This window comes from Plectropomus leopardus, chromosome 12, assembly GCF_026936395.1.
Source record: "Plectropomus leopardus strain MGB_pleo_1.0 chromosome 12, ASM2693639v1, whole genome shotgun sequence".
In the NCBI taxonomy this organism is placed as follows: Eukaryota; Metazoa; Chordata; class Actinopteri; order Perciformes; family Serranidae; genus Plectropomus; species Plectropomus leopardus.
In genome coordinates this window covers 22,905,368-22,923,474 of record NC_142187.1, presented here as the reverse complement: position 1 = coordinate 22,923,474, position 18,107 = coordinate 22,905,368, and the positions used below count along the sequence as shown (strand labels likewise).

At 41.6% G+C, this 18,107-nt stretch overlaps 1 protein-coding gene across 2 annotated transcripts; it reads left to right on the top strand.

The window, feature by feature from the left end:
- The first annotated feature begins 1,573 nt into the window (after positions 1–1,573).
- Positions 1,574–17,569, top strand: kctd1 (potassium channel tetramerization domain containing 1). 2 transcript variants are annotated; one of them, XM_042497961.2, is made up of 5 exons: positions 1,574–1,991; positions 9,983–10,161; positions 11,131–11,275; positions 13,355–13,660; positions 16,358–17,569. In XM_042497961.2, the coding sequence occupies exons 1-5, from the start codon at positions 1,983–1,985 to the stop codon at positions 16,517–16,519; spliced, it is 801 nt and encodes a 266-aa protein (XP_042353895.1). In that variant the 5' UTR covers positions 1,574–1,982; the 3' UTR covers positions 16,520–17,569. The 2 variants fall into 2 exon arrangements, with proteins under 2 accessions (XP_042353895.1, XP_042353894.1); XM_042497960.2 differs by lacking the exon at positions 1,574–1,991 and adding an exon at positions 8,348–9,189.
- The last annotated feature ends 538 nt before the right edge of the window (positions 17,570–18,107 follow it).

The window sequence follows — 18,107 nt, the reverse complement described above, 5'->3', positions numbered from 1 at the left end:
TTCTCTCCTGTGTATGCATTAATATCCCTATGATGTCATTCAGGCAGGGCAGTTTCTGTTTGGGGCAAACTCACATCTGCAACCAATCTGGATAATTTGTCCACCAAAATATGGTGCAGCCAGCCAGCGCTCGCCTGCTGTTGCTGCTGTAGCAGTTAGGTCTGGATCCAAGGAAAATACTAACCCTTCCACATGCAGCGGCATCAGAACAATGGCTTTGTTTTTTTGGTATCAAACACCACATGCACTCTCAGATCACCTCTGGTTAGCTTCAACAACATCTGATGCATATTTTGAATACTGAAGTGAGTGGATGCCATTGTGAATGGGCTCCATTTGTGTGGAAAATGGGTAACGCATGGGATTTTAAGGCCTGGGGGCGTTCTGTGCTCACTATAGTTTGTCAGACTAATGGCATAAAAATGTGTGTGTGTGGGATGATAGTTGGGGCTGGGTGTATCCTGCGCCAGCCAGTAACCTCTGGGGCAAATAACTCCGTAGTAACACTTTAATCCTGTGTTTGTTTTCCTGTGGGACACACTGGTCAAATAAGTGGAAAGTTTAATGGCCCTTGGATCGGATGGAGGGGATAGCTGGCTTTTCCTCAAAACAATTCTGTTTATCATCTCAGAAAGATGCTGTGAGAGGGAAACTCTTTTGATGAGAGGAACTGGAAAATGCTTTTGTTTGTGTGCTTGCATCCATCAGTCACTGGTCCCTCACGTGGCACTCGAACTTGAGAACAAACTTGGACTCAGTTTTCTTTCTGGACAAACATTAAAATACTCAGTCTGTTTGTAAATATTTGGATGTTTTCTCTCTTTTGTCCTGCTTTTAAAGTTGGTTAATGTTACAAAAACATGGCAGAACTGATTTGATCTCATGGCTGCTGCTAAAAAAAAGTGGACGCTCTCAACAGTAGGGGGCGCAAAAGCGGGTTTTTTCCCAGTCTTATTCCACTGTGTGTGACTGTGAGGATAACTGGTGAGAATGTAAAGAAATAACTGTCACATCTGTGTGCGCAAAGTAGCACTCTGGACTCAGAATATTTATGCATGTTCACATGAAGGAATTTCACAAAAGGAGTGACTTTAAACGTGCACTTGCTCTTGCTGACTGCATTCCCCAAGTAAATCTAAAAGCCTCAGAAGTGCCTCAATCTTCCTGAAATCATGCATGGTTGAACATTTGAAATGAGCTCGCACATCACCCCCAGGCACTGATTCAGACTTGATTGGGGCAAGGCAAGCTGCAAGTGCTTATTTATACAACGACGTCATTTGGAGGTTGTCCAAAGGGAGGAAAAAGAGAGCGAAAAGATTACAAAGGAGTGCGAATTTCATTAAGCACACTCCGTTAAATTAATAAGTTGATTTCCAGGCTCATCAACAAGTTGTCCTATTGCACATGGATGGCATGTGTTAAAGACTAGATAGGTTAGATGTTTGAGGGGGAAGGAGAGAGGAGAAAAAAAATCAAAGGACTCTACCAACAATCTATATAATTATCATCATCTGCTGCTTTTCCTCCCTGGCAAAGAAACACTCCATCCATTTGTAGCAATCGCCCCGGGGAACGTTACATCAAAACTAATCATAACGATTAAAATCAGCTTCTCTGCGAGAGGGAGGCAAGTTGGAGGCAGGAGGAGTGAGGGTGTTGTAAATGCAAGAAAAAAAAGATTTCTTTATTTGATTTTATAAAAACATAAACTCAACAAAGACTGAGGCACTGCTGCTGTGATCTCTTCCTTTGCTGGGAGTTTTATTCTGCAGATTGGTTTAGACTGGGGCAGAGACATGAGCTAATTGTATCCTGATCTTTGCCTTGAGGGGTTTCGGAGCCCTGGAGCAAGTATTCTCTGTATTTTGTTCTGTCTACCTTAGCCAAGCTATTGCATTTCTCACTGGTGTAGGAAGAGAAGCAGATCGTGGGCCAAATCGGAGGGAAAAGGTGCATAAAAAGCTACTTTATGCCGCTCTATGTTTCAGGTAAGCGGAGATTTATTTGGTTTGCTATTATTTCCGAGGCTGGGTGGACTGGGACATTGAGGCGCAGCAGCTTTTACGCATGTGCCAAGCGATTCGAGCGGTACAGTTCTTTAAAAAATATTTAACCACTTCCTGGCTATTGTTCCTCAGTTACTGTACAAATGTATTCGCGTGGCTGCGATATACGAAGCTTTGGTGCGTGTGTGTGAACGAACAGCGGATTACACTGCGATCTTGTCGGGCAAACACTCCACTTGTGTCCACCGTGTGAATTCGCTCCTGGCGCGTTTCAGCTCCGCACACATCGCCGTCTCCGTGTCGCTGGTGCTCCACAACTTGCTCCTAACTTACTCAAACCAGCCTTCGTCGTGTCCACGAAGTGTTTTTTGAAGCCAGTCTTTGTCGCGAAACTGTTTCTATTTCCTGGCTGCCCCAGATCTTCTAATGAAAGACGCCATTGTGGAGTAATTTTGCCGCAGGCGTTTTTTTCCTATTCTGTAAGACAGGATGTACCTTTTTACACACGTCAATGCAGAATCTGTGAATCATGCTTTAATACACGCCGTGACTGTGTTAAGAGAATCGTATTTATGTAAACGGAGACAGAAATAGGAGCGGATTTTGTCCTCTTCCTCTCTTGGCTCTGACCGCGCCGTGCGTAATCAACTCCAAGGTCCGACTGCGAATCGGCAAATATAGTTTTCCAAGTAATAATCTGGTCCTATTTCACCTATAGGAGCTTGAAATGCGTACATAAACATCTGCTGAGCTTCATTAAGTTTAAACTGTAAAAATATAGATCACATCCTAAACAAAACACAGATTTTGGTGACTTTTTGTGTCACTGTGCCGCAGGGAGGACTTTAAAAGACGTTTATTAAATGTAACATTATAAACTAACCCCTCTAAGTTTGGGTCACCTGCAATGAAAGCCAGTTTCACCAGTTTGAGAGGGCGCATGAATAAACAGAATGAGATGTTGACTTGTCAGGACTGATCACTTGATGGCGCTGCAATAACAAAACGCCTCCACTACTTGACTGTATGCACAGCATCTGTACATCTGTTTCCCAGTAAGATCACACTCAAACACACTGATCTGTTAAAAGATAAATATTTAAAAAACACAATTCAGTTCCAAGTTAAAGGTGCTTTTCTTGCTGAATTGGAACCCCTCAGAGAAATACTGTTATTGTACTTCATATGCCACTCCTGTGCCCTAGGACAGTTTGCTCTGTGCCAGCAGTGAACATGCACCACTGTCTCCAACAGCCTGCAGCAACCCAGCGCTGATCACACTTCCTTATCTGTGATGTCATGCTGATGCACTGCTACAGTAACTCCACAAAGAGAGATGTTGAAGGAGACAAGCTTGTGATAAATCTCAGGGAACAGTTATATGGAGCACTGAACTGGTTTGGATTTAAAATCAGTAACTTTGCATCAGTTCAGATTGCTTTTTTTAGTGATTATTACCAGAGCGGCTTGAGTTTTGTGACATTGTTGATTCTGCGGACTCGTTACCACAGATTTGATGATCTAGATACATTATTTCTCTTATTTGCCACCTTTACTTTGTAGTTGTAAAAGTGGTTTATCCAGAAAATCACATTTCTCTTAGCTCAGGAACAGGTCAGCAAGGTCGCTCTCCTCTGGTAACTTTTTTTTTTCTGCAGGACAACCTCCTTATCCATACTTGAAACAAAAAAGTAGTTTCCACACTGAAAACACTACTACATTTGTCACCACATACTGCTTTTTACTGAGAAATAGGCTTTAAATATAATCAGCCTGAAGTTATGACTTGTGAGATTGACATGTCAGGCAATGTTCTCTGTCCTCATCAAGATATTGTCAGTGCATTTCTTAAAAAAAAACAAAAACATTAATGATAATGACTGACCCATTTATTTACATGGGAGCTTTACCATACAATGTTCAGTGACCACTTATAAAATCCAAAGTGACACACACCTGACCAGACAAACACAGTCTATTTGGAGCATTCTGTTACGGCCTCACTACCTGTTATTTTGTTGCGTTTCCAGCCGGCAGTGACTGAAGTGAACCCAAAGTCTGTAGTTGTCTGTGTGTGGACATTTGAAACAAATGGCCACAGGCAACAAAGCAGAGACAACCCATCCAGATTATGTAAATACCAGTCTGCCTGCCTCCAACTGAATGTTAATGCTCTGATCTGAAATGCTAATTGTGTCTTGTGCGATATGTCGAAACATTGGAGAGCTGCATTGTGGGATGGAAAATTAGTTTGTTGCTGATGTTGATCCCAACAGGGCCGTTGATATTGCGATGGCAGACAGGCACTTGATTCCTAAAGTTTTGGGGAGCAGTTGTGGGGTGATATACCCTGTGTTAGCTTTTTAAAGATGCAAAGCTATAGTGTTTGCTCCTTGAGATGTAAAGAAGATGATGATTTTGCATAAAAGGCTTGAAAGACTTGAGGCCAGTGATGGAAAAAACAACAGGAGTAACTGGAGCAGCCCAAATACTCCAGGCTTTTTGATGCACTGTGCCTGTTTTAGATTTGTTTGTTCATACTGTGGTGCAACAAAATGACACACGCTGGTAAACGAGCAAATTCCCAACACACATAAGACTTGCTTCACAAAGGACGGAAACTTTGGGAACAAACGCCCTCGCATGGGAGACTTTTGAAGCACTGTGCCAAATTCAGTTGTGGAATGTAACTAAGTACATTTACTCAAGTATTGTGCTTAAGTACAAATTCCAGGCACTTGTGTTTTACTTGATTATTTCATTTTCATTTTAATTTATACTTTAACTCCACTGCATTTCAGTGGGAAATATTGTACTTTTTACTTCACTACATTTATCAGATAGCTTTGGTTTCTTTAAATGTGAAGATTTTTGCATAAAAACATAAGAAAGCTTTATACCATATGACGTTTGTTGTAAATTAAATTCTAAACAGTTTATACAAGTACATATACAACAATTGGTCAATTAATCAATTAGTATATTCACAGAAAATTAATTGCTAATGGTTTTGACGAGTCTATTCCTGTAATTATTTTTTAAGGTTGAGTTTTGGGGGTGTAATTTTCAATTTTGTTCATAATTTTAAGTTTGTTTTATGCTTTTTCTTCTTTTTTCTTCATTTTTTTTTATAAATTTGATTTTTTAGTTTTTTCCTCCTTTTTAATGATTTCGAGTTTTGGGGGTGTTTTTCAGTTTTTAAAATAATTTTTAGATTGGGCTTTTTTTTTTCAAAGATTTTTCTGCATTCTGTACTTTCACTCTTCATGGTTGAAGAACAGTTTCCTTATTATACTTACTTTTACTTCATAACCATTTCCAATTAAAGGCTTTTACTTGTAACAGAGTATTTTCACAGGGTAGTATGAGTACTTTTACTTAAGTAAAGAATCTGAATACTTCTTCCACCACTGGCCCAATTCGAAATGGCAACAGGTCCTTTAGGAAAAGTGCAGGTGAGGAAGATCTGCAGTGGAGCTGATGGCCAGTTTGTGAGCATCTTGTGCTTTCTTATGGATTGTGAGGATGTGCTGACCTTTGAACTGTCCTTGAGACAAAAATGTAAATGCGAAAATGTGATGCTGACATCGGTCAAAGAAAAGGCCAGAGACACATGTATCTTTACTTCCAACAACTCTGAATGATTTTGTGATATAAGAGCTCCTTCTCACAAACCCGCCACCCCCCCCTCCACTTCACCACCCACCCAACCACCAGTTCTCTTTCACTCTCTCTTCTCTCTCCCCTGCAATTTTCCATAATGCCTTACAGATTTTACACTCAATCCACCTTTGCGATGACAAGGCTTTGAGGAAATCCAATTCCACCAAGCTGTTTTCAGAACTTACTCTCCACAGGCACACACTCACTCTCACACACTCACTCACTCTCTCTTCCTCACACACACACACACACACACACACCACCATCTCCACAAATTAGTCAGGGAACAAATTACCTGCATTCTGAGTGTGATCCCACGCACTTTGCCGGCTGCCTTACACAGGTCCCCTTTTGAAGAGCAGCCATGTGATTTCTCTCTCTTTTGCCCTCCAGGCCCCTTTGCCTTCTGCGAGGGATTCTGGAGTTGAATTTTAAAACTATGTATGGCTGCTGCCTGCGCTTATCAGCGCGTGCACAAGCGGCATGCAAATCAGACCAGGATCACACACCGCATTGGAGGCCTACACTCAAAGGCAAGCTTAATTGCTAATTGGGTATCTAGGTGTGAAACTCACACTGCCAATGAGAAGCAGGAATGTGGATGTTTTAAGGCCAGTGGTTGAACTAATTAATTTTAATCTGAATGTTATTAAAATTTGTGGATTCCCTGCATTTTCTATGAAGAAAAAAAACAGCCCAGGAGAGTGCTGTGGCAGTACTTTTAACAGCAATTGGACATGTTGTGGTGTTGGTTTTATACTCTGTGATCATTAGCAGGGTGGTTTTGCAATGCTGATGTGGTCAGCGGAGGTGGTGTTTACACGCCACAGTTACTCAGATGTTTGGTAGCCAATGAGAGAGTGATCAAAAGGATGCTTGTGTCTTCTGTGGGGGGCAGACTGCTTTTTTGGAGGGATGTTCTGGTCACAGTCTCTGTGGGCCCTTGCCCTTCCTCTCTTGATCCTTGTGTCTATCAAACACATTTTTGAAATATTCACAAATTCAGTTTGCTTTCTTCACCTTTTCTTTCTTTCTTTTCTTTTTATGAACCCAAATTTCCCTTTTTTTTAGGACAGTGTACGTTGGTGCTCTAGCAGCATAAGCAGTCACTCACTTGGCTTTAGCACTTTTCAGGGGTGAGGGGGGCCTCAGAGAGCATCCACAATTTTATAGTCTTTCACCTGATTTATTTAGCCAATTTTAATTTAGTTATTGCACTAATTGCTTTGCAGGTTTTCCCACACATTAAAACATGTGCCACCACAAATAGATTTTTGGAGCTGGACCACTCATTAGAAAAAGCTATTGGAATATGCAGAGTTGGGTCACATGGATATTGGCAGTGAAATTCATAATCTGTATTAGTTTCTGCTTTTCACCTGTGTTGGGTTGATAGGAGAGAGGGTGAATGGGTCACTATATTTTTTGTTGACCGCACTTTCTTTGATCACTGTGATTATTTGAGTTTGTGCACGTTACTATGAGTTGATCCATTTTCTTTAATACATTTCTTTAACATATTTTTGCATCTCAGTGTATCTTTTTTGCTGGCATGTCACACAATAGACCAGGTCCAGCCTCACCCTCTTACCTCTTAAACTGTTAGTTTGTCTCCTGTAGTCGATACAGGGTTGCTCCACACTGGAAGTTCTGCTGGGTCTAAAAGTTTACTTTAACTTACAAACAGCTGTTCCTCTCATCCATCAATTTGATCTGATCAGCTGTGAACAGAACAACAGATGAATTATCCACCCCATGAGTGACAAACTACTGTGGAGGAAAAAAATAAGTCATGGACAGCTCTGCTTGTGCTGCGTTCATGGACCAACAAAAACCTCTGATTTTAGAAAGAGGACAGAGAATGATACAAAGGGACACAATGGCATTTAACGCCAGACATACACCCAGTATGTTTACATGATGTTAGAAAAAGTCAAATTATTGTGTTAGTCTGACAAAAACTGGACTTTTAAAATACATGTTAAAATATTTATCCACCTGTAATCATACTAAACCCAATTTCTCAAAGTCAGACTAACACACCTAGATAATGCGGTTGGGGGTCAATTTACTCTTTCATGTGTATGCCTCAACTGGACTGTTCAACTGCATGTTCCATATTACCCTCAGTGTGCTTTGATCCAAAAGTCGAACAGCATTAATTCATAGAAGAAAGCTGGGGAAAAAAACAAAAGAAGAAGAAAGGAAGAAAACAAAACCAGACAAAGGCAAAAAATCAAGAGTAGTGTATGTACGAAATGTACAGTGCCGAACAGTTATCCATGTTTTCACTGTTTGACATTCAACCCTTTTGCCACTTGCTAACTTGTTTTGTATGTGACATAATAGGTAAACTGTAAGAGGGTCCAATAGCAACTAGCTGAAAGGAGGCATATCACCGCCTACCGTGGTGGAGTAGGACATACTTCCATCAATAGATCAATTCTCCTCCAGTGCTTGTAACACTGGAACAAGGACAGTAATCCGCATAATCCAGCTAACTGCAGCTTGACTTCACTGCATGTAAACATAAAAACGTAAAAATTAAAAAGAAAACCAAACCTTTTATACCAGTATTTTCAAGAGCCCTCTGGGTAGTTGCCCCCCCCCCCATAATGCCCCTGGTTCTGATACTTGTTTCTTTGTGTACATGAGGTCACATAAATACTCTGCAAATATTATAAAAAGAGTTGCTTTTGTGTGATTGTAAAGATCATGATCAGTCAGGTGCTTTTGAGTGATGTGTGTCTGTGGGTGGAGGGTGTAATGTAGGGGCCCAGAGTGGGTTGGTCACCACTTGGATGTCTTTTTCTGTGAACTTTGTGGGTTTGACCTGCTGAACAAAGCTGAACAATGGGCAGCAACATGAGGAGGAGGGCGCAGACACAAAGCTCCAAAAAGGGGGGCAAAGGCCAGCTGCAGGTCCAGATGTGCGCGTTGACCCCACACGCATGAACCAGACGCTCATTTTTTATTTATTTTAATTTTTTTTTTAGCTGTGTAGGATTTGTTTTAATCTGAAAATGCGACGCAGATACCTGCCACTGAAACAGCGACAGCCCAAAAGAGCCGCAGGCGCTACAATGCTAATGTTGTCGGGGGCTTTGACTTCTCCCAGCCATTGCAAAGAAGCTGCTCCGTGTGACAGCCACGGCGCCGCTCTCCCCCCGGTGTGCTCGCGATCCCGCTTTTCTCTTCACGCCTCTCCACATTTGGCAGGTGAAAAAAAGCCCTCCGCGTCCTCTCCGCCGCTCACCTCGACGACGTCTGCGCTGCGATAATGGACGAAACGGACATCATGGACTTAACGCATCAGAAAGCGAGAAAGCGACCGCGTCCAATCAGTTCCGTGGATGAGTCCGTGCACGCTTCCCTCAAACGGCTCCCGATCCGAGCGGCGGAGTGCAGGGAGCCCTCACTCATGTTCGCAGTGAGAGGAGAGCCGCTTCCCGCAGCATCTCTCAAGCAAAATGACCACTCGGTGACTTCCTCTCCAAACACAGTGATGCCGGCGCAGGTAAAAGTCCGATATTGTTTGTTGTGAGAAAAAGACATTTACTATAAGACTGGGGTCGGACCGTCTCTTCCTCTGCTGCTGCTTCAGGAGCAAAGTGGCACTTAGGTTTTATTGAATGCAGCGTGAATAGATGCCCTTAAAAAGAGTGCGCACGCTATTTGCACGCACCCTCTGTTTCCTGCTTTCAGTTTTAATCATCTCCAGAAAATGTTTTTATTATCTAATTCTCTCATAATCCGCAGTAATTGTGTGTCACAGACACTATAGTGGGATATTTTCTCCCCATCTTCACTCAGGGTCTGAAACTTTTTTGGGGGGGTGGGGGTAATTTTCTTCTGAGAGCTTAACACAAATTGTCTCCTTAATGGTGTTTGTAGGTTAACAGGCGACAATTTCTCCAAATCCTATTACAGTGTTCAAATCAAGAGTCATTATTGCTCATTTTCCAAGACTATGAGATTGATGCTCCAAATTAATTTGGTTTTGGAGATTATGGCCCACAGGAGTGGGATGCTTGTGGATTGTGGCAACATTCAGGTCAAGGTCAGGCTGTTCCAACTTGCAGAGAAGAAAATCTTCTCTTTTACTCCTGACTGTGGAGTGTATTGTATTACTGAAAGATTTTTGTGTTTAATTGTTTTTTCCAAATTTAAAAAAGCGAAATCTTAATTTTAAAGCCCCTTGTGGTCATAATTGTGTATTTTTTCTTGATATACACATGAAAACAGACTGCTTCCATCTGTCTTACCTGCCTGCACTGTAATGTCCCCCCCTTGTGTTGTGTTTTTTGCAGGATAATAGGTCCAGCATGTCCAGGCCCATGATCACACGGTCACCAGTGTCTCCCTTGAGCAACCAGGGCATCCCAACACCTGCACAGCTCACCAAGTCCAACGCCCCTGTGCACATTGATGTGGGCGGGCACATGTACACTAGCAGTCTGGCCACCTTAACAAAATTCCCAGAATCCCGGTGAGTTTGCTCGATCATGCATCTGTATTTTAAGTGTGTGACGGTGATAAAGTTTTTTCTAGTATTTTTCTTGAAACTGTGAACGAGGTTGTGGCAGATCTAGAGGCTTACAGGGAGTTTCTTTATAAGTCAGCGTCAGAATGTCATCCTGTTTAATGTTTAATGTCATCCTGTGACATTAAACAGTCAAATGTCACATCCCGTCAAATCACCGAAATATCTTGACGGAGTATAAATGAAATGTTTGCTCCTTCTACCCCCCCAAAAAAAATCTGCAGCATGTATCAGGTAGTGTCACAGAATGTTTCCTTGTGTAAGTGAAGCAGTTATTTTTGGGCGATAAACAATTTGTAGGAGTGCAGAATGCAGTGCACAGACAAAAGCAACTTGGTTATTCTGACAGATGTCACAGCAGCACTAAAGGGCCAAAGGGCATGGGGCCATCTGGAGGCTGGGAGGCCGCACTGTCGCTGCGAGCTCAGGCCTGAGGGTGACTGGCACCCTGCCTCAGGCAACCAGCTACCAGCTGGCCCTGACCTTTTTAAGACCACCTCTGTTTTTAATCTTTCCTTCTTTCTTTCTTTCTTTCTTCCATTCTTCCGTTCTTTCTTTCTTTCTTTCTTTCTCTGATGCGTGTATCGAGCTCCATAATGTGTGCATGTCTGTGCGAAGGTGTGAAAAACATTTCAGAGCTCGAGAAAATGAGTGAGTCACATCCCTTTGCACATGCTCTTGCTTCACTGTATAAATTTTTGCCCTCTCTTTCTCTCTTTTTCTTTCTGACTATACAAGGTGCAAGGAACACGATCTTAAGAGTAGTATAAAGATTATGCATAAAATTTGTTCAGAACTACTTTTATGAGCTTTTGCATGCAAGAATCAAGGAATTTAAGATTGGAAGTGTTGACATGTTGTCCCACTCCCTCCCTCCCTTTCTGCCTCACCCACCCCTCCCTTCTCTCTGGGTAGAATTGGTCGTCTCTTTGATGGCACAGAGCCTATAGTCCTGGACAGCCTGAAGCAGCACTACTTCATTGACAGGGATGGACACATGTTCCGCTACATCCTCAACTTCCTCAGGACGTCCAAGCTCCTCATCCCAGACGACTTCAAAGTGAGTGGATGTCCATCCTAGAAACTGTAAAGTCCCATCAGCCAGTCAGCAGTCCTACTACTTCGCACACACAATGCATGCTAAGGCCGTGGAATGCCTTTGGTCGCCCGTCCTCCTTGAATTGCTGAAAACGGTTCCCATGCCGGAGACAGACTATCAGGGCAAACAAAGCTCAATCATAATGCATTTAGTCATCACGAGATGCAGTTCGGTCCCCTCCAGCTCATAGTGGCCTCAGATTCTCTTGAGATATGTAAGAAAAACAATAAGCTTGCATCAAGACAAATAAATAAATGTGCTGGCGCCCTCGACCACATTGCATGTGCTAGATTTCATCAGCGCTCTGTGTTCTCAAGCCAAGTGTCCATCCAGGGTGAGTCTCACTGTATGTGACACATTAGCATTCCTTTTTTTTTTTTTTACTCTTATGTGTCATTTAGTCAGTAATTACTTAACTTAGCCTGAGAGAAAACAAATAACCACATTATCTGATGGACTGTCCACAGTGTGACTCAATCAGGGGAAAGTATGTCAGCTAAAATAAGCAAAGACAAAAGACAGGCTCAAGTTCACGCTAAGGCCACATTCACATTGAGTAGATTTCGAGAGGAGCATGAGAAAACTCGAATGTGGTGAGATTTAGGCCCTGCAGTCCTGCGGGTAAAGGATCTGCTCCTCTACCCCACGCAACCCTGTGTTACATGTCGCTCTATATCTCCTCCACACTGGATCTTTTGTAATTTCTGCTGAATGGTGTCTTCGCTTGGGTTTATTGCTCGTTCATGTAGAACGGTGGTTTTCGAGTTTCTTTTTTGGTTTGGATCCACATTAGAAAGAAAATCACAACCGTAAAATGATTAGCTTACTCTGTTTTTTGGTTATTTTGCTCTCTAGTGTAGCAATATGCACTGTGAGCTGCATTTAGGCTTCCACCTACCTACAGTTGGGTTCTTTTTGTGTGCAATATACATCAAATGTTTTTTGTAGGATTGCATGGGGCAATTCCTGAGCTTTATGTAAAAACAATAGAATAAACAGGAGAGATTATGGATGATTAGGATATTAAGTATCTGTAAATAAAAACATTCAAACTAGAATGCCTTTTCTAAACATTGTATTAATGAAACTGGCAAAGTATGTTGGAAAGAGTTTTGTTAATCATAATAATCATTATAATCTTTCCAGTGTTGACCTCATGACCCAGCGTGAGTCACATACTACTCACGCTCTTATTTCGTAATTTTATATTCAACATTTTGACTGTCTGTAAACCTTTAAACCCACAGTTTTTGTGTAACAAATTTATTCACCGTGATGATATTTGCTCCATAAATTTTGTCAGGTATAAAAAAGTGTCACTGGATTAATATTAAAATAGTACTGAAATTAAATTTTTAATGTAATCCATTTTAAGTATTGTTTGCATATCTTAGGCTTTATTAGACAGGAGACAGTAACGAGTTGACAGCAAATTAGAGATCAGACATTTCATGGTCAGTGTTGTCAACCTGTAGGCCAACAGAAAGCCCAATGCCTGTTCTTTAAAAAACAATTGATACTGATGATAAAACTCGTTGCTTAAAGCGTAACTTGGATGTTTTTCGATCTGGGACCTATTTTAACATGTTTTTGTGGCCAATGGGAACAAAAATTCTTAAAAGTGGTCCAGTATTGAACAAGAGAGCTGCAGCTGGAACCTACGAATAGGCTGCAATGTAACCACTAAGGGCATTTGTGTTGGGTCAATTCATATCCACTAACAGTGCTTGTTTGTTGAGCCGCTGACAGACTCAGAATATTGTTCCAAGTGTCTGACAGCAGTATGAAAAGGATCCCTACATAGATAAACCTGTGTGTTTAAGAGTAAATCCCTTTTGTTTAACCATGAACAGCCCCAAAATTATCTGCGCAAAACCTACCAGACTACGTTTAAATACACAGTAATTTTAGCGTTCATAGAAACAGCATATTATCACATCTAACTGGGTGAAGTTTGGGTTTACTTCAACTAAATCAGAGTCATAATAAAATATACATAATATCCTAAGATGTCAACACCGTCTTTACCGTCTCTTACAGGACTACAGTCTGCTGTATGAGGAGGCACGATACTTCCAGCTGCAGCCCATGCTTGCTGAGCTGGAGCGCTGGCGCCAAGACCAGGAGCTGGGCCGGGTGTCGCGCCCTTGTGAGTGCTTGGTGGTGCGTGTTGCACCTGACCTGGGCGAGAGGATCACGCTCAGCGGTGACAAGGCCCTGATTGAAGACGTGTTTCCGGAAATTGGTGACGTCATGTGCAACTCTGTCAATGCTGGCTGGAACCATGACTCCACGCACGTCATCCGCTTCCCACTCAATGGCTACTGCCACCTTAACTCCGTCCAGGTAATGGGAACACTGTGGGCATATACACTGAGCGTTTTATGTAGCATTTCTCTATAAGTATAAACACTCAAAAGTTAGATAAAGTCTGTTTCTCTATATTTTCACATTGAGTTGTATGCCCAAGGAACTGACTGAGGTGATGATCTGTTCATTCAACTTTTTCATCTGCTGTTACACTGTAGACTTTTAGAATTTTACTGATGTCTGATTGCAAAATCTTATCTTTTTTTAATCTAATCGAGTCACAAGAACAGCCTTGAGGAAAAATAAGCTCTTTGATGAGTTCATCAAAGCATCAATTTAGCAAGCCATCATTACACAAGTCTACCACCATCTTTACTTTTCTGTGATCTGACCGGAATAATGATTTCAACTTCATCTCTGGAGCTGGGAGATGGTCAGCTTTAATATCATGCATCCCTTTGCAATGCTCATAATATCGTCTTCTCATTGCACACAGTTGCCTTTCTGTGTTCCATGTGGATGAAAAGCATTTACACTTAAATCCATAATATTGTTTTAAACTTTCTCTTTCAAGTGGGTATTCGTGCCAACCCGCAGAGAAGGGATGTCAAATGGGTTAATGGTGGTTTTCAACCTATTAAGTGAAGGAATAGCTGACACCTTGAATCATGCTGGAGACTCACATGAATGTGCAAACTGGGGGGAAATTGGCAAAAAGAAAGAGGAAGTGGGCAATTCAGGATGCAGTGGAACACTTAAGTAGATATAACATGATTCCCCCGAGTGTCTTAGAGGATTGTTGGATCAATGCTCAATTTAAAATAAAAATAAAGCCAAGAAACTACACATATTTTGGCCTGTAGTATCCAATGATCAAATCAGTATAACACAGCCTCAGTACAATTACCAAATAGTAGTTCTGCCGAGACCAGATGCATAAGTGCTTTAATACCAGCAATATTTTTGAGGCTGCACAGGCTTGTGGTTCGACAGCAAAATAAAGCAAAGTGGGGGGGTAATTCTGGGGGGTGTAATTCTGTCTTTTGTCACTTTTGATATGTTGACCTAGGCCATCCATTGGTACCAAGCATGTCAGCATAGCTTGTTGGGATGGGGAATAAATAACGCCCCAATGCTTGGCTATATTTTATAAGATATCTGAATGAGAGTATGGAGAGTATGTAGTAGTATTGATACCCATGAGTCTCCCCTAATCTTGAGGTTTGTTTCCAGTGAATGCTTGCTCTTTATAATCAATGTACTCCTTCAAATTAAAGCTGTATATTTGGCTTTTCAAGGAACATTATAACCAGCCTACTTGAAGAGCAATGAATTGTCTAACATGGACACATGCATAACTCATTAAAATAGGATTGCTGTGGAACTCAAAATGTCGATTGCACTGCTATTAGTCTATTCATATCAGATAATTAGTAACATTAACTGTAAAATAAGAAACCAATGTATATATGTATGTGTATACAATTCCTTAAATCACATATTGATACAGGTTTCAACTATTTATAAATTTCAATAGTGTAATAGAATCCTAGAAATTGAGTTATGACTTTTAGTTTTTGTGTGCCACTCCAAGATTTTCATTGTTGCCCTCTGGCCTCCCCTATGAAAAATTTCTGGGGGCACCACTGCAAAGATATCCTTCTGTATACTGTATGGAAGGATTCACTATTATCCTTTCTGAGGTGTGATAGGTTCGAGGCAAAACTATATTTGTTAGGCTAAAACAAGACTTTAAAAAGAAAACTTCTACATGCATAAAAACATGTTAAATTCCTCTTCAATATTCAGCCTGTATTTGGCAATATTGTATTTCCCTGATTACATATTGATATTTCACTAATTCATTGATGGCAGAATCCTCAGATACGCATCAATAAAGGATGGAGGAGAGGCATATTTGAAAAGATTTCACAATGATTTGGACTGTGTCTCCATCTGAGGAAGTCAAATCTCCATCTCCCTCCCAAAAAACACACAAACAAACCCGTCTCTGAAGTGTGTGAGTCGTGGAGAGCAAGCAAGAGAGTGAGCATGCTCCCTGGCAGGTTGTCCCCAGGCAGGGCCCATAATCCTGTTTGGTTATTAAAGCACGCCGGCGGTGGATGCTGTATCTGCGGCTAATGGAGGCAGGGCGGGGGTTTTGAGAGAAGGAAGGGGGGCAGAGAGAGCTGCCAGCAGTAGGGGGACCTTTGTAGTTTTGGCGGAGGCTTGGGCCTGGGGGCTGGGGAGAAATGGGGAGAGGGGGTTTTGCTGAGCAGCCCGCACTGAGCCAAGTGGCAGAGAGAAAGCCTCACAGCTCCCTGGGGCCTCTTCGATGGAATGTGATCCTACAGCCCCCCTGGACACGGTCTGTAGATGTCTGCGAGGCTGCGAGATCAGGAACAACTACACACACATGCAGGCAAACACACATGTACAGAAGAAAACAATGAAAATGAGGCATGAGGCACAATGAGAGGCTCTTGGTTTTGTGAAAGTCTCATCCAAATTCCCGTCACAGGCCGTATGTTGCAGCTTACTCCCAGAGCTGTTTCCAATGCTAGACTTAGCACTAACTCGGCAACATGTAACTCGTAGACAAGTAGTAAGTAAACAAAAGGTTAAAGGTCACATCAGTGGCATAAAATATCAAAGATATGTGCTAATAAAGGGTGGTAATGATGCTTTCCCCACTGACGTCTTCCTCCCTCTATCCCATCCCACCTATTCTAGGTTCTAGAGCGCCTCCAACAACGCGGCTTCGAGATCGCCGGCTCCTGCGGCGGAGGCGTGGACTCATCCCAATTCAGCGAGTACGTCCTGAGGAGGGAACTGAGGAGGACGAGTCAGCGAGGATCCAATTCAAACAGGATAAAGCAGGAGCAGCTGGACTAGAAACCTCCCGAGCAGCAGGAGGTGCTAGACTTTTCTGTGGCAGCCAAACGCTTGACGCTGCAGAGCTCTGTGGACTCTGTTTTTCTTCGTTTCCTTGTTGATGTTTTTGTTTTCTTAAACTCAAGAACCATCTAGAAAATAAAAATGAGGTACAACAGGAGATTTTTTTGCCATAAGAAGATACAAGACATTTGATAAGTTTGAGATTGCAAAGACATTTGTGAATGTCTAGCCCCCATAAACCAATTTAAAAAGGATTTATATACGCTGGATCCCCAAACAAAGTTTGTTTTAAAACTTGGAGCCTACATTAGGTTTAATATGATTTCTATTATACCCATATAAATTAAATTGCATATGTAGTATGTTGCATAGCTTGTCGCCGGTGACTTGATTTTGATGTGTCACTGGCAAATTGGCTGTTTTCATCCCCCGCTGTAAAAAGGTCACTAATGTGTTGCTTACAGTACAGAATGCCTCAGTTGTCATAAACTGTTAGTTTCCGCAAAGCATCTTTTTTCACATGATATTGAATATTGTGATACCAATGAAGTGTTTTGTTTTTTTTTTACTTTAATGGAAGCTATTTTATTGGATCATTCCATTAAATATTGTTGACATTAGTATCATCAAAATTAACCATCAAAGACCATCCTATATGCAGCAGTTCAAAAAATTTTCAGTAAATTATTATGTCACACCATTTGCCTAACTGGGGAGTATGAACTACTAACCCCTGTGTGCTACTTTGGGACTTATTTAATTGGATCATAATATTCCTCCAAGTCATGACCTGTAAATTTTTTCATTGTATATGTGTTTGTGTTTTTTACATTGAATCTTTTTAAAGCAAATTTGTTGCCTCAGACATGACTGAACAGATTAAAGCTTATTGTACTACCCACTCCAAGACCACTTTTACTTGTAGCACAGATTGATATGAAGTTGGATATAAAGTATTTCTAAGATGACTGACCCACCTACGCTCCCTAGATTTGAGTAAAGAGGAATGTAGCAAAAAAATGTGAAATAAATCTCAACTAAAGTTGTCATGGTGTCCATTCACTGTTTTTGCATCGCTGAAGGGACTGCTTTCACATGTCTGCATAGCTAGATGGTAATTCCTTAAATTTGACTTTACTGCATCCATCCTACCTCTTAGGATTCTTTCGAGCATCCTGAATGCGCTCAGTGGCAACCAAATCTTTCACACTATGTAGTGTTTTAGCTCTCCACAGCCAGATAGGTGAAGCTAACTTTGCCAAGGCAATATTGTACCTTGGAGGATTTATGCTGGTGCATCAGTGACTACATGGGGCATTCTTTACTTAGTTATATTGAATGGAGCCGACTTCTCCACGCAAGTCCTGTCAGTTGTGCTTCCACATATCCCTGCAGGGCCAAAATCCAAAGTGAAATCCCACACGGAGCCCTGTCGTCTTGTCTTCATCCCTTTTGGCAGAATCTCCACTTTCTTTGGCTATCTACGGTTTATGCTATATGTGTCCCCTTCAAGGCCTCTTTGCCCTAGATTCCCTTTTGACTGACTGTTATTCTCATAGGCTAGAGGTGCAACTGTGAGTGGTAC